Source organism: Osmerus mordax, chromosome 27 (assembly GCF_038355195.1).
Source record: "Osmerus mordax isolate fOsmMor3 chromosome 27, fOsmMor3.pri, whole genome shotgun sequence".
Taxonomy (NCBI): domain Eukaryota; kingdom Metazoa; phylum Chordata; class Actinopteri; order Osmeriformes; family Osmeridae; genus Osmerus; species Osmerus mordax.
Window position 1 is genome coordinate 5,276,654 of NC_090076.1, and position 27,175 is coordinate 5,303,828.

At 43.9% G+C, this 27,175-nt stretch overlaps 1 protein-coding gene across 3 annotated transcripts; it reads right to left on the reverse strand.

The window, feature by feature from the left end:
- Nucleotides 1-1,239: 1,239 nt before the first annotated feature.
- Nucleotides 1,240-25,815, reverse strand: LOC136936788 (polyamine-transporting ATPase 13A3-like). Of its 3 annotated transcripts, XM_067230421.1 has the most exons (34): nucleotides 25,750-25,815; nucleotides 20,437-20,512; nucleotides 17,829-17,924; nucleotides 17,330-17,503; nucleotides 16,823-16,993; nucleotides 16,660-16,730; nucleotides 15,604-15,687; nucleotides 15,369-15,438; nucleotides 14,772-14,906; nucleotides 13,675-13,747; nucleotides 12,739-12,870; nucleotides 12,073-12,261; nucleotides 11,771-11,928; nucleotides 11,232-11,420; nucleotides 10,909-10,970; nucleotides 10,513-10,663; nucleotides 10,111-10,230; nucleotides 9,954-9,971; nucleotides 9,695-9,848; nucleotides 9,298-9,418; nucleotides 9,091-9,215; nucleotides 8,713-8,885; nucleotides 8,385-8,516; nucleotides 8,194-8,273; nucleotides 8,056-8,098; nucleotides 7,749-7,858; nucleotides 7,558-7,654; nucleotides 6,998-7,070; nucleotides 6,675-6,852; nucleotides 6,392-6,576; nucleotides 6,195-6,283; nucleotides 6,016-6,096; nucleotides 5,364-5,459; nucleotides 1,240-4,462 (listed from the first exon to the last, which is right to left on the reverse strand). In XM_067230421.1, exons 3-34 carry the CDS (start codon nucleotides 17,877-17,879, stop codon nucleotides 4,259-4,261), a joined length of 3,789 nt encoding a protein of 1,262 aa, XP_067086522.1. In that variant the 5' UTR covers nucleotides 17,880-17,924; nucleotides 20,437-20,512; nucleotides 25,750-25,815; the 3' UTR covers nucleotides 1,240-4,258. The 3 variants fall into 3 exon arrangements, with proteins under 3 accessions (XP_067086522.1, XP_067086523.1, XP_067086521.1); XM_067230422.1 differs by lacking the exon at nucleotides 5,364-5,459; XM_067230420.1 differs by lacking the exon at nucleotides 1,240-4,462 and having other exon boundaries at nucleotides 4,809-5,459.
- Nucleotides 25,816-27,175: the final 1,360 nt, after the last annotated feature.

Below are 27,175 nucleotides of genomic sequence, written 5' to 3' on the forward strand. Positions count from 1 at the left end.
CTTTATAATATTTTTAGGTTATATCTCTGGAGCATAGTTGAGAACAGTCCAAAAATGTGTATACATGTCAACAAAAATAAATCTAAATTATCTGGCAATACCTCAAAGCAAGGCAATGTTTTCCTAATATATGGCCATGACATATATTAAACAGACACGTCAGGCATTTGGGCATTCATAAAAGGCATAACAGGCTAAACTACCCCAGCAAACAAGCAGCACCATTAGATGTAGTTAATCTCTCCACAGTAATGTGTCTTGACAGAACTGCATATATACACCAAACATAATAAAGCCACCGATCACAATGTCCTTACTTAATTACGGGCACAGGGTCCCACAAATATAGAGATGAACAGAGGGAGGGAAGAGAGCAAATATACTCTTTGAAAGAGCTTGCTGGTTTAGGTGCCTGCTACAGATTAGCCTGGCCAGCAAAAAACAGTCCATCCCTGAAACGCATGTAAACACACACACAAACACAAATAAACAAACGTATTATTTTCATAGGCCACTCACGAGTTGACCCTCTGGACGGGTAGGATGGTGTGGTCGGCCTTGAGTGGGTAAGAGCGGGCCTTCATGCGAGCTCTTTCCTGGATCCGCTTGGCCTGTTCATGGCGTGGACTCAGCAACAGGTCCTTAGTGGACACAAAGGCCCTGTTAGCCGTTCACAACACACAGTCAGTCGGGGAGAGGGGGGGGGGTTGGGAAGAGGGAGAGATGCATGCATCAGCGCCTGTGCGAGACACTCATAGAGCAGGGGATTAGACAGAGTGGGCAGTCATTACTAATTAGGGTGATGAGGGCTGTGTGTGTGTGTGTTTATGAGAGAGAGCTGTTATTTGTATCTGAATGAGCTAATGGATCGTATACTTATGTGGTTCATTTAACTTTTTATTGTACGTTTTAGTGTTTTGTAGCCTTTTTCCCGTGGTGTCCTTCTTTGACAGTAATGCTAGCTGTGTTAAATCCCTGATTGCTACAACATGGTTTTCACCTGAAGGGAGGGCTCTGATTCTAGCCAGTCCAGTCATTTTTTATAATCATTTAGCCAAGCACAACCAACAACTTAAGCATTATCAAATAAGGATAATGGGCAGATTTGAGAAAACACCATCGTATTACCCTCCTCTGTGTCTATGTTATGTTGCAACTTTCACCATGTTCTAGTTCATAATCACGATATGTTTTCAAATGTAAATTATCTTTTGTGCAATGAATCCAAACTTGTAGGATGTTTTGACCACATTTATTGAAATGAAAGAAAAAAAAAATCTACAGAAATCAGACATGCAATGCTCAGAAATGAAATATAACTGAAAATAAATACAAAATAAATAAAAGTACAAAATTCTGTGAGTAATTTACATCTCTGCAAAAAAAAGAAAAAGGATAATTACTCCATGAAGACTATAAAGGGTCTGAAGACAGGTTTTGAAGCATAATCTACACAGAACAAACACCTGACATACAGGAGAACTGTAATAAATTGTCTAAAAACAAGCATTTGTCAATTAGTTAGGTATCAACTTCATTTCTTTATTTGTTACAAATACACATTTCCCTGAGGAAATAATGTCCACTGGAACATGTACAATTTTAGTGGCTGATCGGTTCTTAAAGTCTCTCGATGGTCTTGTTTAAAAAAATTCAAAATACAATTCTAGAGCATAAAGGTGTCAACCCTTGGAATCATGTACCTGTAAAAGATCATAGGGCTTTCAGCATACACTCAATCGGTTTGATATTGTTATGTCTTGGTAATCCATTGAGCCGAACACTATCAAGCGCTTTCATGAATTCTGAATTTACAAGATTTATGGTAATCATAAAATATTAAGATTACAAAAAGGATTAAAGGTGCACCATCATGACAGTTGATAAATAATCATTGTCCCCAAGCAGCAAAATAATCCTTACAAGGATAGATATTGAAAGTAAATCAATAAAAAGACACTGACAGCATTGCACATTCTTCAGCATGTAACGTGCATCTTGATTTCACAAACTGAAAAGGTTTTTAGCACAGAGTATCTAATTTGCCTGGTTTATTTGCCCAATAATGTGGAATCCCTTCTTCATCAATCACTAGACATACATTTAAACAATACAGTGACAAAAGCTCAAGTGCTTGGTTACAAAGTCAATACATCTCAGTCAAGATGCCATAATAATCCCACCTCAGAATCATTGGTTCAAACCGTCAAAGAAAAGCCAAAGGCATCTATTCCAAACCAGCTAAATCAACAAATTACAGCCCTGTAAATGAATAACAATAACAAAACATAAAACCCAGACAGAAATTGAAAATGTATCATGACAAACAGTACCAAAAGTAAAAAGCAACAACAAAGCCCTCTGTTACAAAACGAACGGCGACGTTTTAAATAATAGAATGCTGAAAATGAGCAGAATACTGTAAATATGCATCTCAACAAATACAGCAACGTTTTCATATTATTACCAACATGAGGTCCATTGTTTTTCAGTCTCATTCTGAGTTGGTCTTTTTGAGAAATTGGAAGATATATGAAATGCTCAAATAACTTAATTGTATTAAAATCTTTGGGGACTGCAAAATGGGAATATTTTGGGGCTAATCTTGAGGGTGCTGTTCAAGTATGCATCATGATAAAAATAATAATAATTGAACTATCCATTTCCATTAGTACATAAGTCTGTACAAAACAAAGCAACATTTGTCAATATATTTGTCAATATTTGAAGATTTGTGATATATTTGCAAGATTCTCTGCAGATGAAAACATGAGTCATGTTCCATGACCTTTTTTACCCTTGGCTAATATTAGCCAGTTTCTATAGAGAAATAATTGGTCTATTAGCCACTATCCTGGTCAAAACCATAAACTATTTCCAAATGATCTGCACTTCAGCTAGGCTTCATGATCAACCGGAAAAAAATGATTTACAGTGTATATCACGATTTACTTTAAAAGTCTGATAATGTAATCCGTTCCAATTTTGTGAACTCAAAATACAGACCATTATGGATGTTGTCCATAAATTCCTACTTTGCCTTAAATTATTTGAGGTTATTGACGGCTTTGCTACTGGATCATTCAGTCAAGCGGGGTGGAATTTCAACAACGCTCATCATTGCTGTGCAGCAAATAATAGCCATGTGCGTACTAGTACATTTACTGTATGTGTAAGTGGATCAAAATGCATGTTCGGTATCCTGTAAATTCTGGTATTGAAAATGTCTTTTGAACACTAATGTAGTAGAGCACAGGAAACATATCTTGGACCATCACCTGGTCTTTCAACTATCCTATCCTAGCCATAAAGCATACTGACATGCATTACCACAGCAGTGTACCTTGGTACAATGGGGCTGCATGGCGCGCGGCTGTACTGAGTGTGCGCACAGCAAGCAACTGACAATCACAATGTTTGGCCTTTGACTAGTAGGATTCTTTGATTGGTCTTCCATAGGAAGAAAAAGCTAAAGAGAAGATCTAATAATAAATAAAAAAAAGAAGACAGACAGTAGTATTCGACCATGGCTAAATTCACGTGATTTTGCAGATCGAGAAGAGCTTTGGAAGGTCTCATGTACGTGGGTTCTGCCCGTGTTCTCAAGTAGATTTGCATGCCACCTCTAGTTCTGCTCCTCAAAAGCAGGCAGCCTGCTACGGCAGACTCCTATATTTCTACCGTTTTGTAGGAAAGCTGTGGTGGTATTCAACCTCGTTTCATGCAGGTCCATGCATCGAATCCCCTTGGTAACCGCTCGATTGGAGAGTATGTGTGTTTGATAGGTGCACACACACACAAGCCAAAACAAGTACTCTGAAAGATCTATGGGTGCCGAGAATCACCGAGACCGTAGATCAGAATCCTGCGTAGGTCCCTTGATTTTGTCAGTTCTCTGCATATTTAGCAATATCGAAAGCAAAATACTGTGCGTGTGCGCATATTGGACAGCAGATATTTTATTGGACAGCAGAGAAGGTTGGGTTGAGGGCTTGGTGGCTTTCGGAGGGTGGGGTCGACACAAAACACGCGTGTTGAGAGTGCGCATTTCAGCCTACATAAGGAAGAGTAGGAGGGCTCTGAGGAGGAAATGACATGACTACATTACATGCATCAGAGGTGACCTGGTCGCCCAACCCCTCCTCCTCACCACCATTTCACTTCACTTTCAGAGTCGTCCATGGCCATCATCAACAACCTGTCATCGTGGTCCAAGTATTGTAAAAAAAAAAACTGTAGGCGGGGGTTTGGGGGGGTGCTAGGAGTCGCCTGTTATCTGGTAAGAGCCGTTCTCTGGTCCTGGTGGTGGGGGTTTGGCTTCGGTGGTGGTGGTGGGTTTGGGGGGCCAGTCGGGGTCCACGCTGAGCTCTTGGGCCAGGTGCATGTAGAGAGCCTTGGGCATGGTTCTCCGTCTACAGCACAGCCAGGACAGACACCGCCGGCCCCAGAGGTCGATGCCACTCTGAAGTCATGACAATGACAAATTAAAAAAGATTTTTAAAAAATAAATAAAATATTTGATACTTTTTCATGAACGAATGACTATCATGCACTGTATGATCAATGATCTATATGGAGTGTATATATATATATATATATATATATATATATATATATATATATATATATATATATATATATATATATATATATATATATATATATATATATATATATATATATATATATATATATATATATATATATATATATATATATATATATATAATATTATAGCTTTCCATTGGATACATCTTTGAAAATTACCTTAAAAATAGCATGAATGCATCCACCCAACACTTGGTTAGTGAGCAGCTGCCTTCTAGCACTTTGCATGATTGTGAATATTTCACAAAAATGAATCTAATGGAGTCAAAATCATATTAATTCCACCTTACCTACCAATTTCTGGAATAAATCGAAACGTTTCTGCAACTTTTGACAACCCATCCTTATTGGCTACAAACATACCCCTTGGAAGTTACTGTGCATTTGTTGTGTCCAGAGTACATACCTGCCTTTGGCGGTTCTGTTTGCTTTCGCACAGTTTGAGAAGAGACTATATACAGTTTAAGGAAAAGCTGATAGATAAAAAAGCAGCACTCTTACTGGAGCCACTGGGATGACGGGGCAATAAAATGAAAATCGGAAAGGAGGGCGTAGAGACGAAAAGTGATCATGCTCAGGGAGGAGTGCAATACCCCCCCCCCCCCGGCACGAGAGGCACAAAGAAAGCACATGCGAGAGGAGGTGGTTACACAGAGTGTCAGGTGACTTGGGAAGAGGAGGAAGGAGAAAAGGGGGACGAGAGCACCAGACAAGGGAGAGAGGGAGAGAGAGTGTGACATGTCAGATTTCCCAACCTGGTGTGTCGGGGTTGCAGCAGAGGTGACGCCATAGCTGCCCTGCTTGTCTCGGCTGAACACAAGCTTCCATAAGACGACATCGAGCACGAAGGTCTATGGAGTGGCGCAGTGTGCAGGGGAAAGAATGACAGAAGGGCTACTTGATCACACTGCTACTTCCAATAGATTTGTGCATGTTATCCTCATTCCTTTGACATACGCTATGAAAAGGGACATTAAGGGTGATTTGTTTAGAGGCTGTGCATTAGTCGTGAAGTAAGGAAGAGAGGCAAAACAAGATGGTTATTTTTTTTTCTTTCAAACTCAAGTGAAGATGAGAGGGTTGCTGGTGATTTCATCTACAATAGTTGGATGGCTACACTTCATCAAGAGGATTTGGGTCATCGTTATTGGCGATGAGCGACTAGGATCTGTGGGTAGCTGGTGATTATCTACTCATTGGTGGTGTAAGACGCAGTGGCACCCTTTAGACTTGTGCGCCGAGAAAGCGTGCTTGACTTGGGAGGCTACAATGCGAGTCGAATGATTCTAGAAGGTGAAACGAACGAGCGCACTGCGCGACAAGCGTTTGACCCGAGGGGGGAAAAAGGTCCGAACCGTTTGTGCACGGTAAGGGTGGGAGTGTGCGTGATCGCGTGCGTGCGCTTACCTCCACGAAGACCGCCACGGCGGCGTTGACGACGATGACGCAGAAAAGTGTGATTCTCCACTCAAACGGCACGCACACAATCTGAACAGGGGGACAGATATGTTCACGGTTGCCTTTCGACCGATATTTGTCAGGAAAAAGCGAATGGCCGGGTTCATCGGGGCTGACGTCCCACTCACCTCTAAAAAGTCGTCAATAGCCGCGACGGGGTAGAACATGATAAAAGTAAGGAATATGTAAAGGCTTAAGGCTGACAGCACAAATGGCCCTGCAGAGAACAGAACAGAACACACGCAGAATGAGTCACCACATCCAACACTAATTAAGGGAGTTTGAGATTTTTTTGGGGGGTGGTTTTGTGACAAGGGCGTCTTACAGTTTTTGTAGCTGGGCTGCCTGAAGGGCTTGCCCTTGGAGAAGACGATGGCCACGATGAGGTACTGAAAGGAGGAGATGTAGAACAGGCTGGTGTTCTCGTAGTTCTTGATGTTGTGGTGGTCCAAGTCCTCGCTCGAGTTGTGCTCCGGAGAGAAATTGCCGTAGGTGGTGATATTGCAGGCACTGCGAGAAGAAAAAGGGCAGTTATGCTCATGTGTACGTTGCTTTCGATGGAAGCGTTTTTGCAAAATGAACAAAAAAGGGTCAAATGTTGTACTCACTCAGACTGGGGGGTCCAGATCTCATACCAGTGCTGGTGTCTGACCCAGAGGAAGGCGATGGTCTGGAAGCCCAGGCAGATGATGATCTGGGTCAGAACCGAGAAGAGCAGCGGGCCGGAAATCAGCCCGGAGGGAGGACGTTGGGACACCAGCTCCTTCCACGCTGGGTTCAGACTCACTGGGTCGAGAGAGGGAGGCGTGGGTCGAGAGAGGGAGGCGTTAGGAGAAGACGAGAGAGGGAAAACATTGAGAGAACGGGGGGACACAAGAGAGTCTATCGGCTGGCCTCTGTGCGTCGGTTCTCTCCCGTTTACGGTACTCACTCGTGAAAACGATGACGAGGATGATTGCGATGTCAATGAAGAGGAACTGGAAGTCTCCCAGGTTACTGAGGATCTGTTAGAACCACAGACGGCACAAACACGCATTCAGATTGTGCCCGAGCCCAAGAATGCTCCATCACAGATTTACCTCGCAAAAAAGCTTCCTGGTAAAATGGACTTGCTATTCCCAAACGTCTTCTCATAAGCATGGTCACCAGACATGTAGAATTGACATATATATTGCGATTGACAAATCCTTTGGAAAAAGCCTACGTTGACATTTAGGAACCATTTTAAGCTCTGTAAGGTGCTATTGAGAACCCTAAATCATTTTTGCTAACGTAAATGTTTATTTTGGAGCCGAAAAGGGTCCCAAATGGAAATGTACAGTTTATTGTGGAACTTAATCTTTTGAGCAGTTTTCTATTCTTAGAAATGATTCTATTTAAAAACATCTATTGATTGTAGTTCCTGCTTAACACAGGCAGTGGTAACAAATACTGCTAAATAATGCATCGCCACTAGAGGGTGGCGGCAGAGTACATTTGAAGGCCACTCACAGAGTAGAGGAGGGTGACGCTGATGTACTGAATGATGCTGTACAGGGCCATGAACTTGAACACGCAGAAGGAGGTGATGAGAGCGGCGCGGCCCTCTCTGCAGACGGACAACAATGTGTTAGACGGGACAGCTGGCCCGCGCTGCGGGCCTGTCGTCGCGCACAGCGGTGTCGGGCTGAGCGTTGCGTTACCTGATGAGGCTGGGGACACAGGAGATGTTGGGGGTGCGCGAGGTGAAGGGAGAGGCCACAGAGGCCTCCAGTTCGGACAGAGATATCCCACCATGGGCTCTTTTCAGCGCCTGGATCGGGAGAGGGATGAAAATCACCGATTCACGTCATGAATTACACCTTGAAAAAATATCCAAGCAACTATTATTCGCTATGAAATGCGCCAAGTGACCCGAAAAAATATCCAAGCAACTATTATTCTCTATGAAATGCGCCAAGTGACCCGATTAGCAGAAACAAAGGAAAAATAAATAAAGTTGGTACTTACGCCACAGTCATTAGCACCATCTCCACACATCCCTACAAAGTAGCTGGACAGGGAAAAAGGAGAACAAAAGTATGTTGTTGACTCAAATCGAAAAGAAACGATTGTGCGTGTGTTGTTTGTGCGTGTGTTGTTACTCACTCTACACCCTGTAGAGCCTCGATGAGCTGGGTTTTTTGGTCAGGTGCCATTCGGGCGAAAACCGTGCCATGAAGGACCAGCTGAAAACACAATCAAACATCAGTGGAAAATAACCACAACGACAACAACCATTTACAAGACATTTCTGAAGTTTCTTCAACAATTATGCATTCCCCCCCCCCCAACTCTACCTTCTGAAGCAGGTCTTGGAAGTGTTCGGTAATGACGGCAAAGGACTTGCCACTCATGGCAAAATGGTACTGCTCCTCCTGAGTCTTGGGCTTGTTTGCGTGACACACGTCCTCCAGGCTGATCTCCACATCCTGAGAGAAGAGATCCGGGCACAACAACTGAGTGATGACTGTCGCTAAGTCTAAGAGGATATCAGAACACATCAGACGTCGTAATCAGCTGTGAAAGATGCTTTTCGCATCTCAAAAATCGGTCAAAATTCCAGCGCACGCGTTTGTGATTAAACCCAGGTAGACGCATGCGGCGCCCGTCGCTCACGCCACGCACCCTGTAGTTGACCTCCAGGGGAGGGGACTGGCTGGGCTTGTCTGCGTAGCGCCACGTAATCTTGGCGGCCTGTCCGTCTCTGGGGTGCAGGGCATCTGCAATGATCACTTTGTCTTGTGGGGGGATCATACCGCAATCCCTCGCCACGGAGATGGCGGTCAGCATGTTGTCACCTGAGACACAGGGGGGGGGGGGGGGGGGGGGGGGGGGGGGGATAGAGGCTGTGGTATATAGGTCTAGAAAGCTTGTAGAAGCTGTTCAGTTATTATGTATCTGTAAATACGCATACGCAGTTCATTTTCGAGACAAGTGTAGGCAAATCATTTTAGCTTTGATCGAATCGTGTGTGCATGTGTGTGCGTGCATGTGTGTGCTCACCAGTGACCATGACGGTGCGGATGTTGGCTTTGCGGAGGTTTTCCAGTACTCCAAAGGTCTCTGCCTTGAGTTTATTCTGCATGATGATCAGGCCCAGGAACTCCATGTTGGCTTCAATATGATCCCTAGGTCAAACAGAATGAGGATCCGTCACCTCAGAGAGTACAGCCTTTGGGGTAGAGAGATGAGCTGGGGAGTGGAGGATACCTGTTGACATTCTGGACTTTGTGCCAGGTGAGTTTGGACTCAAGGCGGCGGTGGGCCAAGGCTATGACTCGGAAGCCCTGCTTCGTGAAGTCCTCCAGAACACCTGCAAAATTCTCTGGAACTACAACACACAGACACACAAACGTTAATACCTGGTCTTATAGATGTTGTGCTTAGGTCAACTTGGAGGAGGTTCTATATTTGCCAATTCCTCCCCCCCCCCCCCCCCCCATCACATTACCACATACGACTAACTTAACAGACGTTCACTCAATGGGTAGAACAGATGGAAACTGCTTTGGTTCCGTCGACCATAAACGGAAGCGGTCAGGAACCGAGCGCATGATGAACACGCAACGTCAGCAGATTCGCGAGGAAACCAGTTTGAAGGTATTACCCGTGTCCTTCTTGCAGAGGCTGGCCACCACCTCTGGCGCCCCCTTGAGGTAGGCGTCCATGCGCTTCTCCCCGAGGAGCCGGGCCACCACGCTCATCCTCTGCAGGGCGGAGGAGAAGGGGAACTGGCGCACGATGCCGATCTCATAGGCCGACTAGGGACAGAGCACACAGTAGAGATTCCAAAACCCTTCAAAAAAGAAATGTGATGAATCCACTCGAGAAATAAACGAATGAAACCAAATCAGCATGCCACTTACCGACAACTCGTACAACTCCTGTGAGACAGAGGCGGAGAAAAGAAGAACAAAGATCATAGGTCCATCAGAGAGATTATTCCCGATGAGGAATGATGACGATTTATGAGGATGACACCTTCGCAAGGGGGGGGAGGGGAGAGGGGATTCTAGCACGTACCATATCCTGCTCTGTGGAGGCAGTGGGCTCGGGCGGGAGCAGCTGTTTTGGAGGCCGCACCACGGTGGGCATGATGAGGTTGTGATGGGAGGTCTCCTCCTCTGTGGCTTCCTCCAGGATCTGAAGGATGGAGGGATGGGAAGGAGGGATGGTAAGATGGTGGGAAAGAGGGTGAGAAGGAGTGATGGGAAGATGGTGGGAGAGAGGGATGGACAAAGAGTTGGAAAGAGGGGATACCGAGTTTAGGAAGAAACACGAACCATAGCTCCAAACCTTAACATGCTATACTTGGTAGTCACGCTATAATCTTGGGGGAATCTTATTCCCAGCGAGAAAGAATGTGAGGGAGCCAAAGGGCAAAGGCGCAGGATTCAGAACATCCAGGGACGAGTCGTCACGCACCCATCCTGTGGCCTCAAACATCTTAAGGTCCAGCGGGTCCCCGGAGAGCTGGCCCTCGATCTTGGTGAGGGAGTGGCAGGTAGACATGCACGCCACAAACTGGGACTTGACCAGGCTCTCCTTGTAGGCCTTCTCCTCTGATGGTTGGAAACTGGGGTTGGGAAGGGAAGGGAAGAAACGGGAGAGATGAGGAACGGTTTTAAGGGAGTTTATTTCAAGATATCGGCCCACAGTACTGTCCTCTAGTGACAGTTAATTCAGATTTCTCCAACTTGTCTGGACTCTGAATTTTGGCACAACCCTTTTAAATGCAACTTGTTTACGCGGAGACGATTACACGTTCTTGATTACATGATCAGGATGAAGTTATTAGTTTATGATTTGGGTCCATCTTACCTGCCATTCTCTACCCTTTGGATACCCCAAAGATCCAGCCCATCTTCTGTCAGTGTGCCTGTCTGAGAGGAACCACCGCACGTTAGTGACTGAGACCATGCTTACTGCGCTAGATCTACTCGATAAGATGAAAAACTCAAATAACAGCAGCGTTATTTGACCGCTTAATTTGAACTTATTTTCGGAACTTTCAGATGGCATGCTCGTTCTTTTTTTCCTTTCCCCCCCCATTTTCATATTTTTCAGTTTTAACGCGGGGCCTTGACGCGGAAATCCTAGGGTGCTAGACAACATGGAGCCGGCGGTTCTCTCTGGGTCCTTACTTTGTCAAAGCAGACCAGGTTGAGCTGTCCACAGATGTTGATCCTCTGCGGACTGATGCAGAAGATGCCGATCCGTTTGAGGCGGCGCTGGGCGTAGACGATGCCTGCCGTCAAGGCAGCAGGCAGCGCCGGCGGCACAGTGATGGTGATGATGTCCAGGGACTCGATGATGATAGTCTTGGCAGGCACCTATGGACAGGTATAAGAGGGGTAAAATTACATTCACTTTTATTTGTATATACCGGTACATGTATTTTTTTGTTAGTTTTTCGGGGGGGGGGGGGGCTCACCGGATAACTTTGTTAGTTATCCGGTGAGCTCCCGCCGGCGCCCAAATTACATTTACTGTTGATAGTACCCCCATTACATAAAGCAGCAACAAAAAACAGAAAAACAAAATGCTACTGCTGCCTATACATTGTCAGAGATCAACAAGTTTCCACTCAAACAATTAAGAGGCATCCTTTACTTCCTCCGCCCCCCCCCAAAAAAATCCGTCAAGGCAAAACTCAACCATACCAACCAAAACTCAACCATACCTTGTTCATGATGCTGAGGACTATGGAATACACAAAGCCAATGCCGGCAACAGCCACCAGGCACAACAGGAAGAGGTAGGCATCGCGATACAGCTTGAAGTCCGTCGGCTTGGGGTAGAGGATGGAGCGAACCAGCTGTCCCTTGGCTGTGCTGAAGCCTGGAGGAGAACAAGGGAAGAGATGAATCCAGATACGAGGGCAGGAGAAAAAGGGAGGGAGGGTAATAATAACAAAACGCACAACCAGACCGGAGGATAACAATAACAACAACAACAAAATGAACCACGTGACAGAAAGTGCACCTGTGCGGACCACCACAGCCTTGACCAGTTCTCCGGAGTAGAAGCGGGTCTGGATGACGTGGGTGCCGCAGAAGAGCGTGTGCCTCTTGTGCTCCTCGGTGCTGTACGGTGTATCGTCCTCCGACGCCTTATCCCCCTGGGCGTGGCCCGGGTTGGGGAGGTTGGTCTTGGTTACCGGAACACTCTCACCTGGGAAAGGGTGATGGAGAAACGAGTTATGATGACTGGCCGCCTTGGATCGGATTTGATCGAGAAGACGACAACCTGGGATGGGAGGATAAGAGAAGCGATATTTGTGATGACAACGTTGGAAATCGCCAGCTCCGTCCTGATCGCGCAAATAACTCCTTTCACTCTTTTCGATAGCCTTTCACCAGAACCTGGTGAAAGGCTATCGTTACAGACCCACTGCTTTTGGCAAAGATTCGAAGACATTTTCAAGAGAGTCAGTTCATCACAAAAGTGAAGCGATACAGTGATTTGGGAAACGTGTCTTTCTCTGAGCCAATCAATTTTGCTACATAACAAACCCCGTACATGTGCTGCATGTTGTGAGAAACGAGCGAATATACCGCTTTTGCGTGTAGAGGCAGCTATTTGCGTCATCAAGAAAACAACTTCGAGAGTTACGGAGTATCGGGAAGGGGCAGGAGTTCAGTGCTTCACCTGTGAGCATGCTCTCATTGACAATACAGGTACCGCTGATCAGCACAGCATCACATGGCATGATGGTCCCGTTGCTGGGGATGACCACTACGTCGCCGGGCACCAGGTCTGTGGACAAGGCCTCCTCGGTCTCTGTTGGTGGACAAGGTAGGTGCGGGGAAAACAAAAAGAGGAAATTAAGAAAAAGGAATAAAGGCGAAAGAACGCGGGGGGGGGGGGGGGGGGGGGGGAGGCGGGGATGAATTGAAGAGAATATAGAGAGGAGGAGGAAGCTGGGGGGAGGTCTTGCTCACAAAGACATCTCTCATTACTCATGCCCCTCTGGGCCGGAGGGAAAAACTGCTGAGGTGTCATATTTACAGGTCAATGCACCGGGAAAAACGGACACACGCAATGCAGACATCACCAGCATACACAACATGCGCACAGCAAGAAAGACACGTCTCTTGGTACGTTCAACTACACACACAGCTTTCCAGAACAGTTATAGAGGTGGGTGACAGACGGCACTATGCTGACCCTAATAATAATAATAAGAAAAAATATTCAAGCTGACCCTAATAAGACCCTAACTTTATATAGGTGCTGAAGCATGGCATCTAAAATGCACAAAAAACATTACATGAACCCTTCTAATTGTTAAATTACCTGTAGTAATTGTATTCATCTGACACATAATAAGGAAGTAAGCTTATATCTTATGGGAGCATTAAAATAGTGCCATTATGTAAAAAAAAAAAAACATATGAATTCAAGGGATTTTGTGTTGACGCTAGGCCGCTATAGTTCTAATGCCAATTGAAGCTTGTATGGACTCGTTACAGTGCAAAACACTACATTCCTGTAACACCCTCCCCGAGTACGTTCTAAAGCAAGCCAGGTGTTCAAACGCAAAATTTACACATCAAGGGAAATCGTTTGAATGCCTCGACTTACCGTTGTTGGCCCGGCAGACAGACACGCGGACGACACTGTGAGCCGCCACCATATCATGAAGCATGACATATTGCTGAGAGAGAGAGACAAAAGACCGTTCAGGGAGGCAAGCAGAACAACACACAATCTCGTGCAGTGCGTCCGAAGGGCTGCATTAGCAGGGACCTGATGAACTAAAACCACCTCGTCGTGGGACATCGTTTGTGCCATGATGACCAGTTCCAGTTGGAAACAAAGGAATGAAAAGATCGTCTCCACACTGTCTGACCCCCCCCCCCCCCCCAGCAAGTTGGGAGAGGCAACTTTACGCTTCAGAAACGGAGGTTCATGCTCGGGAGGTCTGACAGTTCTGCTGAGACGACACCAAAATGTGAATATGTGCGCCATTGTCTTCCATGCGCGTCACACTCCGATCCCCGCAGTGCGAAACGGTTATGCAACTCCTGTTCTGTGAGTGGAGCGGAGCATTAGAATGGTGCCCTTTGCTCCCAGTGGTATAGGCAGGTTGTCTAGACAACACAGCCTGAGAAAACAGTCACGTACAAACTTTTCCAACGAGAAGTACAGCGGCCCCTATCCAGCGACGGAAGACCACAGGAGGCAGCAGGGCGTGAAAGCCCTATGGGGCTCCGCTCCACTAGAACTCCAGTTACATAACTCTGGGAACCATTGTTATATTTTGTAGACCTCTGCCCAATAGCGGGTGCTTTGCTGTGGTATACTAGACAGATAGCGCCACAAAGTCCAAAAGGTTCTCCTTGCTGACCAAACACATCACGAGAACTTTGCCTATGGTAAAGAAGTTCCATCCAAAGTTTTGCTCTCTAAATACAATGTCACAAGTACCTAGCAAATTAATGGAAAATTTACTAAAACTGAGTGGGGAAAAAAAGAAGCCCAATTATGGGCACCTTTTAACCTAATTAGTTAGGACCATAGATGAGGTTTGACAATTCAACTGTTTTCAGCTTGATGAACGTGACGCTAAACTATGCATAAGCATGTCTAATTAAGTTCAAAATAGGTCGGGATTAGACTCGGTGGGTTTGTGCGCGTGTTTGTTATATTATTATCAGCTCCAGGGTTATTTAACAAACCTTTTTAGTGGTGTACAGAGAGGTAGTTATGGATATGACGGACATGAAGACAATGGCGATGGCGTAGTAGTAGTACTCATCTGCACTCCATAGGATCACACTGAAGAGTTGGAAGATGTAGAAAGGGTTGAGGACCTGTAGGACGGAGAGGCGCAGGAATGAAAGCAAGAAAGACAAAAGGTTAAGCAGACGTTACTCACAACGCCTCGACTCACTTTCTATGTGTTCGAATTGTCGTGTTAAAGTTTGTACGTTTTCCTGTGGTGTGAAATATTCTACAAATAATATCAACCAACATTCTTTTATGGGAGAACGACCCATGCCTATGCATCTAAACTTGAGAAAGGAGAAACTGCAACTCCAACGGCAGTATGATAAACTGTGAATGAATTGGAAAAACTTTCAAATTGATACCATCCTGTAAAACAAATCTAAATATTTGGGTTAGGGTGCTTCTCACCTATTATATATGAAGAACATTCTCAGTAAGAAAATTCTCACAATTTGCAAGACAAAAATAAATCTCTATATATCTCTGTGTGTGCTTTGGTCTGAAATCCTTGAAGGTGTCTGAATCCCGAAATGAGACAATCCTACCTCTTTGATTAGCAGCTTGAAAACTGAAGGCACTTTTACTGATATTTCATTTACTCCAAAAAACAGTCTCCTGCCAGGGTAAAACAAGAAAAAAAAAAGAAGTTAACCATACCAAAGGTTGAGAACAATCAGCACAGTCTCTCCCTCTCTCTCACTGTCTCTCTAACATGCGCATATATAGATCAAAGCAACCCTGAGCTCTGTGCGGTAAATAAAGGAATTTGTAAGCAGTTACCTGTATTCTTGTTGGTTACTAGTTAGTCCAGTGCTATGCTCTGAGTGTATGGTTGAGCAGTTCACCTGCAGATCCTCCAGGCCTCTACAGTGAGTGGTTGGATAGGTTTAGAGACAAAGCACATTGTAAGTATATAATGTTGACACACTAGCATAGATATTCTATCAAATTAATTATTTTTATGGAGAATCGCGTTCAGTCCGCATGTGTATATTGGCTTGTGCATTGCTAATAGGACCAAGTTGAAAGTTGAAACGATACAAATGACGTCCTTACAAGACCATTGTTTAAAAAAGCACAACTCAGGAATAATTAAAGGGTTGGCATTCACAAACAGGCCATTGCAAACCATATAATATAAATTAAAGATTAAGAAAGATTGGTAATCAAAAACATCTCTGAAAGGTGTTGTATGCTATTAGAAAAAGCTGTTCTATTTGTCCATCCTGGGTGCCAGACTTCTATGAGTCAGGAATTTGTTGGAGCGTTTGATTCAAGTTCACAGATAGAGAAAACTGGGAGAAGATCAAGGTAACATGTGATTGCGGAATTCTAAACATGACTTACAATGACCTAACGATTTGGAAAAATACATGAGTCAGACTTGTCCCAGGGTTGAACACAGAACCTTGTGCTTTCATTATAGATTAGATGTTCTTTGCCACAAAGGGAAATTCATTTTTCAGTTCTGTACCATGAAAACAGACGATAAAAGTGCAACAATAACAGTACAAAACACTACACTGCAAATCTAAACGAAACAGGAGGTATGATTCTTAAAGTTGGCCTTCCTGACAACGCTATTGTGCCCCAATGGTGTCATGCGTATTCTATTACATTCGACATGAACATTACATGCCGACTTACAACTCACTCAGACGGAGTGGGAAATTCACAACAACAATTGCGCAACAGATTTTGACGGAAGAGGAAGTATAAGCAAGGAGGTTTAGTTACTTTAATGTAAAAATCGAAATAGACTTGGTTCCAAAAAAAAAAGTCTAGCCCAAGTCATATTTCTTCTTTTTTTTTTGTAAGAACAAACGTAAGACTTACAGTAATGCCTCAAAGTTTTGGACCACGTCATTCCAGTAGTACTTTGTGCTGTGGAGTGTGAAATAGCGGATCTGATGGGTAGAGAAGAGCAAGACAGTAAATAAGGACACATTTAAGGCCGTGTTTTCAAACTGTCAGCAGCGTTTGCTCGTCTGTGTGCTACCTGAGTGGGCTGGTACTCTGCATATTTCTTGATGAACTCCTGAGCTGGGGTGTCTGAAGGGTTGGGTACGTGCCCGTTGACCCCAGCAGGAGTCTCCAGGCTGTCAAAGGGGCGTCTTCCTGGGGCTAGCATTACTCTGACCTTCGCTAGGAACCAGCGCTTGAACTCGTCCTGTAACACAGACAGGCACAACTTTGACCACCTGTGCGTGTATGTGTGTCTGGTTAATATATGGATTTGTAATGTTCCTTATAGTAATGTTAGAATAATGTACTGGTGTTTTATAAATTATGAACCAACAATTAACCAATTCATGTTCCATACAGTGTACTTATTATACAGTGTTACCAAACATTACGTGCAAACCAAAGAAATATTTTCCCCCCAAAAATAGTGTATTATTTGAAAGATATTTAATATTTCAAGGCTAACTGCATGTACAAACAGTATGCACGCATGCATGCATCTGTGCGTACACAAGGGAGTCAAGAGAAGGCAGATACGCACAGTGGATTGGAGCAGCACCACCTGGGCGTCTCTGACAGTGGTCCGCGTGCAGGTGGCCTTCACACACCACTCGGGCATCCAGTACAGTAGCAGGAGAAGGAAGCCCCCAGTACACAACACCCCCAGGCCCACCAGGCCCAGGCGCCAGCGACACAGCCGGTACCCTTGGAGCTCCTGCAGGGAAAGACGGGGGGGGGGGAGAACAGGAAGTCAGAGCTCCAGCCTGGAAAGCAGTTATTGCCTTCTCTTTTTACTTGCCGCCTCTTACGCAAAAAGACAACAACATCATATTCTTTCCTGTTACTTTTTAAAATATGTTCTTTATGTGGATTTTTGGAACTGGTATGCCCCGATCAAGTGGGACTAACAACCAATCAAGTGGCAGCAAGGTTTGGGATCGTTTCAAATTATGCTCCAAACGTATATGAGTGACAGAGAATGCGTGCATGAGATTGTGGCAGAGAGAGAGAGAGAAAGAGAGAGAAGAAAAGGTACGCACCATCTCATCCTCCTCCCCCTTGTTGATGATCTTCAGGTCTTCTTTCTCCATGACGCTGCAGACAAGTCACCAAGCCCACAGAGAAATGCTGATTCACTGGAAAGACAAACAACCATGCAGTCAGTTCCTATTTGTGGCACAAACCAGATGACCAGTGACCAAACCACACCAACATCCCTAAAAAGGGTGTGAATACCTCATTTGACCTACTGTGAGCATCACAGATCACATGGATACTGACACATTTACAGCAGTTTGTGTCTTTCAGACTTGAAATCAACAAGGCACACTTTGAAGGCATTCTCAGCCATATCAGATGAACCACTTAGAAATTCCAGAACCTTTTGTACATAGTCCCCCTCATTTAGAGTTTTACATGCATTTGCTGAATAGGCCCCACTGCTATGTTTCATTAGGCAGTATTCATTTCTGGCATCCGTGTATGCATTAGTGTGTTGTTCATGGCAAGTTAACAGTAACTTACCTTGCTATGAATATTCAGCGACTATTGAATAACCAATGATGGAAAACGTTTCACAGTAGTTACATGAAATATTAACAATACAGTCCTCCTTGGTTTATTTTGTGTGTTTTCTTTTTTAAATCAACCGCTGCTATATTTCATATGTCATATTAAAAAAAGGTATTGAGTGGAATTTCTTACTCTCTGAATCATCCTAAGTGAAACCATTGAAGCTCCACACGGTTCATACTGGCCTCAAGCCCAAGTAATGGTGTCCGTGGAGGGAAGTGGCCACATACAAATGAGTTGGCGTGACTGTCTGTCCAAAAGTTTGCCACAGCCGTGCCACGTTCAACCAACAGAGGACAGTACAACCCTACTTCCACGTGCTGGCTAGGTAGCTCGTTAATCTCCTATCTGTGTCCATTGTTGTGTCCCAACTGTTTCATTCTGGTAAGGGAAATCAAACAGCTGACCAACCTGATATGGGGCTCGACATTCAGTCATGTCCGCTTTTCCCGGAGAACAACAAAATAAGACAAGGGGGGTGTTGAATGAACTTAAGTTATTAGCAACGTATTACAATTAATGTACAAATGTTGTGGACAGGCTGATTGTCAGCTGTCAATGGGAGGGTTAGAATGACTGACTGTGGTTGAGCACCGTGCTGTCATCAGCCAAACATTTTTAGCTCAGATATGCTTGCTGGTTTTACGGGCTTCCCACCAGATTACCTGGTTAGCTACCCAGCAGTGTACAGTGGGATCTTGGAAAATTGTTTCCCCATGCACGCTGTGGTGCCAGCTACAGGCTATTGTAATAGTTTATTTATATTGGTAGTAGTAGGTAACAAAGTTTTACAGAGCATGATGCCAATGTGAATCATTCCTTTGCTTTAATTACCGAGGTTCTTTCTCTCTAGATCGACTACTCTGTCATTGGAAAGCCAGGTCCTTGAATCAAGTATAGCATCAGAAGAAAGGGAAATCTACACTGATTTCAGAAATAGGTTTATAGTGGTGCCATAGGCTCATCATCAAACAGTGCCGTTTCTGTTCAACACACACAAACACAGTTCTCCCAGGGCCTTGAGAAGAAAATGCTGTTAGATTGAGTCAGGATGGCGGCTGCAATTCAGAGGGGCTTTTGGCAGGACATGCTGTCATATCAACAATGGAGAAACGCACGGCAGGCAAGCAAGGACAAGGAGAAAGGCTGAGGAGAGTTTGTAGGGGCTAAGAGAACGCTCCAAAGGCCAGAGAATGGAGGGGAGGGGGGGTGAAATGAAGGAAGAGAGACATAAGCGAGAAAGGACAAAGGGGAAGGGGGGGGGGGGGGGGTGACCCTGGGTTGGGACGCCGCCTGGGCTCCCCCTGCCCTCTGCCACCTGCCCCTCGCCCTGATCTTATCTGCCCCGCTGCAGTGGGGAGTGTGTTCCCTGGCACACAGCGGGGATATTTTGCTTGTGACCAAGCCCTTCCTACCATTTAACAGCACGGGATCTGGAATGGTGCTTCGTCTGGTGGCTGGACAGGCCTCTCTCTCTCTCGTGTGTGTGTGTGTGTGTGTGCATAATAAATCACTGTCAAGTGTATTACTGATAAGTAGTACAAAACTAGATTAGATTCGATTTTTGGGAAAAAGTCTAACTAGCTGTCCTCATAATATTAATTCAGTATCCAAAATATCCATTCTTGTGTGGGTGGAGCAAATAGTTAAGGCACAGTTACACGTCTTGAGCCTGCCATAAAGTGATCCTTTATACAGAAAACAGCCATTCTTGGCCTTGCATAGTTTCTTCGGTTTTACATTGTTGGTACATAGTCACAGGCTACAGAGAAAGCATGGCTAATCAGCAGCCCCAAATGTTTTTTTCTGCTCAGGACTCATAGCATCAATAGCTCACTTTTTAACCGGAGGTGAAAAAGTAACAGTAATGTTTGTAGGGTATTGTGTCAGGCGTTGTGGAAGGGAGGCTCTGGCAACTGTCTTTGAACCAAGTCTAGATGTTTAAATAGAGATCCCCCAATTCATGTTTTTGGTCAGACAAGCCCCTGGAGAAAGACACATTTAACTAACTGAGCATAGCAGACCAGGCCTGGTGAGAAGCACCACACATGGCAAGCTGAAACCAGGTATTCTCACCTTAGGTGTCTGGGCGGTGAAGTTACCAGGCTGTCCTTCTCCCCGGTTAACTCTCTCACAACACCAACCTGGACCCCTGAAAGACACACTTTTCAATTACCTATACAGAAAGTCCGGGCGATAAAACAATAGTAACGTGTACCGCTATAGACACCTCCTCGAAAGCAATTAGAAAATTGCTCGATAGTTTTACTCGAGAGGCAAACGCCAGGAAAGCAAGAGTGTACAAAGTGCGGTTGCATGAGCGAGCAGAGGGTGAGGGGAAGAAAAAAAAAAACACAGGTTCTCTCGTCAGTATGGCGGTTTCTCTTAATTTTCTGTCTAACCACTATTAGAACTCTGAATGGCTTTGTTTCCAGCTTGTAAAATTCTTAAAAGGTATTATGAGCAAAAGAAAGTTGTTGTTTACTGATTAATTGTTGGCAAGGATTAAGCAATTGCTGCATCACACTTTCGCTTTAGGGTTTAGGTATGCTTCTGGACAAGGACATTACTAACAATAAAATTTTAGTTATGTGGCCCAACAACGGACGCAAGAAAGGTTGACCGAAAGAGTATAACCAGCCTTAATTATCAGTCAGATCGGGTTTTCGACATTATTGAGAAATCTCAAGCAAAGCCACTGAAGGCTGTCTGTAGTGTTCTTCTTGTGTTTGTTGACTTGAGACCCTTCATCTCCTTCCTCTGCCCCTGTTTGCCTTAATAAAAGGTGGCTTTAGCACGAGGGAAAGAGTTGTATTGCAACGTTACGAACCACACACAAATCTGTCCTCAGCAAACTGTAGAGAGCTAACATCACACCCCCTTTCAAACTGTCAAAAATGCTAAAAAATATTTTACCCCCCCCCCCCCCCCCCCCCCCCCCACAAAAAAAAGAGCAAAGTCTGGTAGGTAGGCTTGATCAGTTGATTTCCCCACAAGACGTGCAAACCTAGAAACACCGGTTTTCCTGTTCTAGTTCAAGACTAGCATTGACTGTAATAAGCTAGAAGATCATCTGACCGTGGCCTGAGTCCATCACAGAGGAGATCAAGAAAGAGTTGCGGGTCAAGATGAGACCCAGGATTAAGGTGGCGATTAAGGTGGCGTGTAAGGTGGCATGTAAGCTGGCGAAATGAACAGTGAAACAAACCTGGGGAGAACGAAAAATAGAGATCAAACATGCACAGAACTCTTAAGTCGGGCCACATGCTAGTGGATTAGCAGTGGCACCGCCTGGGAAAACTAATGAGAACACTCTTGCAAAGATTAAGCAAAATTACAAAACCCCTTGGGACAATTGTAGAAGGCCACTGCAAAAACAATTTGGATTGTTTTGAGCATGTATCCATTTGTCTAAACAATGACAATTAGCCTTACTGGGACACTTTAAAAAAGAAACCAATCTAAAGTAAGAAAGGGCTCACTTTCAGCATTCTGACCCATTGCCAGAGAAACTGTTTAACGTTGCAATCCTACATTTCATAGTCGTTTTCATTTTAAACCCCTCTTTCAGCCTCATGAGCGACAGAGAAGGGAGAGGACCTGGGGCAGACTAGGTTCATGTAGGGTACCTCTTGGGACGGACAACTGCATCTATCTGGCTTGCACCTTCAGCGTTTCGCCTAAATATGGCTCTGCCTTTGGTGTCCTTCTTAGGTCAGTTAAATTGTGGCTTAGATCCTTGATCCATCACTGTTCCCGCCGTTGGGCCTTTGGTTTGCCTTGGCCGATATAAAAGCAAACAATTGGGCCGCAACTACAAAGACCCACCTCTGCACCGCTGCCCAATGGCTCAGAGGACAAACCCGACCAGGTTGCTGAAGGGACTTGCACCATGTCGAGATATTTCACACCCCAGCTCCAGATCAACATTGGCAGACCTTCTGTCACAGGCTGTGGTCTTTGAGTTCACCTGTGAAAGGCCCTTTAGCATTGGCTAAAGGCTCAGGGGGAGATTGGTGCCGCACTCCAAAGCCCGCCGTAACCAACTCCAAATCTTCTGTTTGGCAAGGACACCCTGTATGCTTGGAACCCTAGGGGAAGACTGTGGTCTGCTTCTCAGAATGACGGCTAAACAATTTCTGAAACTTGGAACTACGTAAGGTGCAATATACAAAGCTAGATGACTTGTCGGAGTAGACTAAATCATTTCAATTAGTTTGACCATTTCTTTTTTCGGCCACACGCAAACGTGATTGGTCAAGGGAATGAATGACTCACCTTCCCCAAATCATCCCATTATTCCATCCATTGGATGAACAGTCTAACTGGCATCTGGTTAAACTGTGCCAGCAAATTCTGCTGGTGCCATCGCTGTCATGTGTCATAAGCGTTTAAATATTACCACATTGCAACTGCAATTCCAAAATATATCACGTGAGGATGTGACAGGTTTGAATGGATCTCTAATAAAACAGAGACTCCGAGAGTCCAAATTTATAATTATGGCCACCCAGGACATTGACAGGCAAATACTAGCCTAGTCTTATTTTCAGATGCAAATAAGTGACAAAGGTCCCACCAAGTTGATGAATTCTCAGACATAATTATTATTGTAAATAATCTTGTGGGCTTTTAAGACCGAAGGCACACACTAAAATATTGTGAACCTACATTTTATTCTGAACATAAACACAGTTGGTCATAACCACGAGACAGTCATTGTGAGAAAGTGGACAACAGCCAGAAGGTGTGAACTTTGTTCCACGGGTTCTTCAGCAATCAATGATGAAATTAAAATTGTATATTAACTTGTGATGACATAAGAGTCGCAAACAAAAGCTAGTAATGCTAGCCCACCATCATGTTTTGCATCATCACACTCACGACTAGCCTATGACAAATACAGTGCAAGAACAACCAACAGAATACAAACCAAAGTGTAGATCAGTAATGCTGTATGGATCACTTCAGCTAGGCCTATTGTTCCTTTTGAACAACGAGAAATCAGCCAGGTGCTATAGTGATTCATAGCATACACCTCAGTAGCTGTAGTTTGTTGGTTTGAGGATGGTCTGATACCTCAAGCTCTTGATGGCTTGCTATTTGTTGAGGTTGGTCAGTGACACTTGAAATGTAACACAAGAAAATGCACCATTTCTTTTAAGAAAGTAAAGACAATTATTAAATCAAATCAAAAAAATATTTGGGTATTTCTACACAAAACGAAACACCTTTTAGCATAAAATCATAAAGGGGAGTCATTCGGTATACAGGGGTGAGCTACCATAAATTAGATAAGGGTGAATGTAGTCACACACAAATAATTTAAGTTTATTGCTTTGTTACTAGAAGACTATCTTTAATGCATCAGGGCCTAGATAAAATGATTAATCTCTTTACGATACAACCAATTCGAAGCTAAACTAGAAGACAACACTGCATTACTAAAATGCTCAATGCTAATGTGATTTTGCCAAGTGTCATTTCACACGTGGCTTCACATGTTCTTCTGCCAAGTGTCTTGCTGTGGCAGACAAGCACTTATGGTGAAAATCGCCTGGCTAGTAGATCAGGCTTTAGCCTCAATTTATTTGTTTAATTATGCCTTCTTTCTTTATAGCCTACACTGTACATAAAGGTATGGAGCCAAGTTAGTCTTGGTGTGCTAAAGAGAGACTGGCATGTAACAGGCTGTAGCCTACTAATGTCTAAACCAAACATGACCAACATGTTGTGACTTCCACCTCACAGAATCTACTTTCTCTGCGCAAAGACAGGATGCAAGAGAGTAACATGGCAAGGTAGTCAAGCCAGCAGTTTGAAAAGAACACATTAAAAAGGCACAGACAGTCAACTGCACATTATTGACATATTGCCTTACCTTGCTGGCTCATTAAATGGATTGTATATCAGAGCATATCACATGAGTACAAATGGATGGTTCTGTGTTGGGTTCTCAGTTATCAGGTCAACATCATGATGGATACTTTGTGCTCCCTAACCTTAAAGCTTTAAGAGAATCTCACAAAACACTCACGGGTTAGACTTACCCTTGATATGCACTAGTATTACTACACTACTCTAGTATTAAAAGAAAATCTATGACCATGAATTATTTATTGTATGTATAATATTAATGAGCCGATTGTTTGACACATCATTTCAATTAAGGCGTTAGAACAAAAGTAAGTACATCCACATATTGCTAAGACTATAACAATAACCAACATTTGTCGCTTTTTGTGGCAAGGCTTATTAACATCAGCCTAACAGAGCTAACAATATTGAGTAGCTCGGTTAGCAAGAAGATTGAGCTAAGCTTGGGTCTCGTAGAGACTTTCAACTTTCACTCAAAAAAAGGAAAACATTTGCATGCATTATATCCAGTAAGCCTCTCTCGAAGTTAAATGACCCTAACCCAACGACAACATAATTTTGTTTGCAAGGGAGTTTCACTGTCAAATGTAGCTACACTGACAAATCTAGCTCCAAAGGTCCAGTCTACCTAACCAATGACACACTTGCTCAATTCACCCCCATAAAAAGTTACTTTGACGTAGACAATATGGACTTATTTAAAACGTTTATAACGCAAGCAAATAAAGTTGTGACTATATTCTAGTTTCAATTTGTAGTCTCGACAATAAAATGTGTCATGTGTTAGTTCGCAAACGACTTACAAATCATCATTGAGGATCGTACTGTGACACAAACCTGTCAAATTACATTGCTATAGACACCAATAGGTTTTTACTTAAGGTTGAAATCTTAAGTTATATAAAATAAAACAATACTACTTTATAACCAAACAGTTTGAGTCTTAATCATGGCCAAGGTATGGCCACTTACCTTCCCAGCTACAAAAGCCGCATTTAGTGGCGCTTTGTTTGACAGGTCGTGGCAAGTGTGTGATTCACACAGGAGTCTGGCCGGTAAGCACTAATATGGAGCTAGCTAAATGTTAGTTTGCTTAGATGCTCGTAACTGCTCATAGATATAAAAACAGTTTAAATTAACTGGCTATTGATCGATCCGTCAAATAACTAACAGCCTAGGTAGGCTAGCGTAGGTAGCTAGAAATCTTCCTGGTTTAACGTGTTAGCCAACAAGCTAGCTAGCACTAACTAGCTAGTTAAGTACATACATAACAAACATTTCTTCAGAAGGAACCGTTACTCTTAAATTGGTTTTCCAATTAAACTGAAGTACCCAGACCAGGGATTGACAATCAAGTAGCTATTTAGCTAGTGTGTCATTAACGCTGGCTACATGATTCACGAATGACCAGAATGGCAGACACAGCTTATAGTATTGCTAGCTGGCTAAATAACGTCAGTGGCTAACACATGGGCTGGCGTTAACAGTCCAAAAACGAGTCAAGGCACTTACCAGAATCACCCGGATCATTTAAAGATCACCTAAGAGTCATAGTGAGACAAAAGCAGTTGTTGTATCGAAAATAATACGTCGTTGAAAAGCGATCTTGCTAGAATTTAGTAATCGACTGTGGTCCCCACAAAAGGAGATGGAAGGTGTCCTACTGACAGTTAGGAGCTGTGTGGCTGTAAATTAGTCGTTTTGGTGAACTGCCCTGAACTGGCTGCGTCCCTTCTTCTTCTCCTCCGCTTATTTTGCCTTCCGGAAGAGTAGGAGCGGCCAACGCATGTCTGCCTCCTATGCTGCCTCCCAACGGTTGCTTGAAAAACAAACTGAAGTCTAATTTCTTTTTTTTCTTATTCTTAGATTTGGTTGGTGGATAACATCCAGCTAAAGAGGCATATACTGCCACCCACTGGGTCAGTGAATTTATGGCAAACGGCCTTCCACATTCGCGGCCCATGTACCAATGTACAATAGTAAATGTTTAACTTGCACATATAGACACACGCACACAGATTCCTCGAATTATAGTATCGATAATGGCCAACTATTTAAACCACATATTGTAAAATAAAAGATATGAATGTAAAATGGGAGTAAACAACTAAAACTGTACTGTAAAACAACTAGCCTACTATAAGCACTTTTTCAGCATGGGCATCATCGCCAGCCATTTTTTCCGGGGCTGCAGAACTTTTTGAGTGTAGCCCCGAATGTAATTTTAATATCTCCACAAAAAAACAATGTGTGTGATGTGTGAGTTTTCGTAACATGCTGTAAAAGTCTGTCAAAATAAATGAAGTGTCTCTTGCTCAAACTAGCTAACTGAAGGGCTGTGGGTCTGGTGGTCCGCGCTGAGTGATAGTCAGTGACAGTGAGAATGTTAACGCCGTCTGTCTACGACTACGCCCCTGCTCAGCCTCACACGTTTTGCAAAACACTACACACAGTGTTTTGCAAAGCACTACACTCACTTTTCTACAATAGACACATAAATCTAAGATGCAATTTCTTTGACATTTCAAGACATCGCCCTTAAAAATACCACACCTATGAACCAATTGATCACAACCGTCAAGTGTACAGGCTTACCACCAATCAGGCGCAAGCACTATGAAAAGGCAACAGGTACCGGTCTTCAACAAAAATGGAAGGCAATGTTGCAGTAAGAGGAAAAGGATGAGGAAGAGTGAGGATGAGAGGGGGAGCCCATGGAGGAAGAGTGGTTGGGAGAGGGAGAGGTAACCTGGAGGCAGGGTCGGCTCCAAAGCTATAACTTAAATATCAAGATGGCTACACTTTCCTGCTCTTATTTTGACTCATACATGCTTTGTAAATGCGTGCCCCCCTTGTGAAAAAAATGCGATAGAGGGGATGAGATTCGATATACATTGGATCACTGTGTAGTACTAGTCTTGTGTGTTGTGAAACTGAA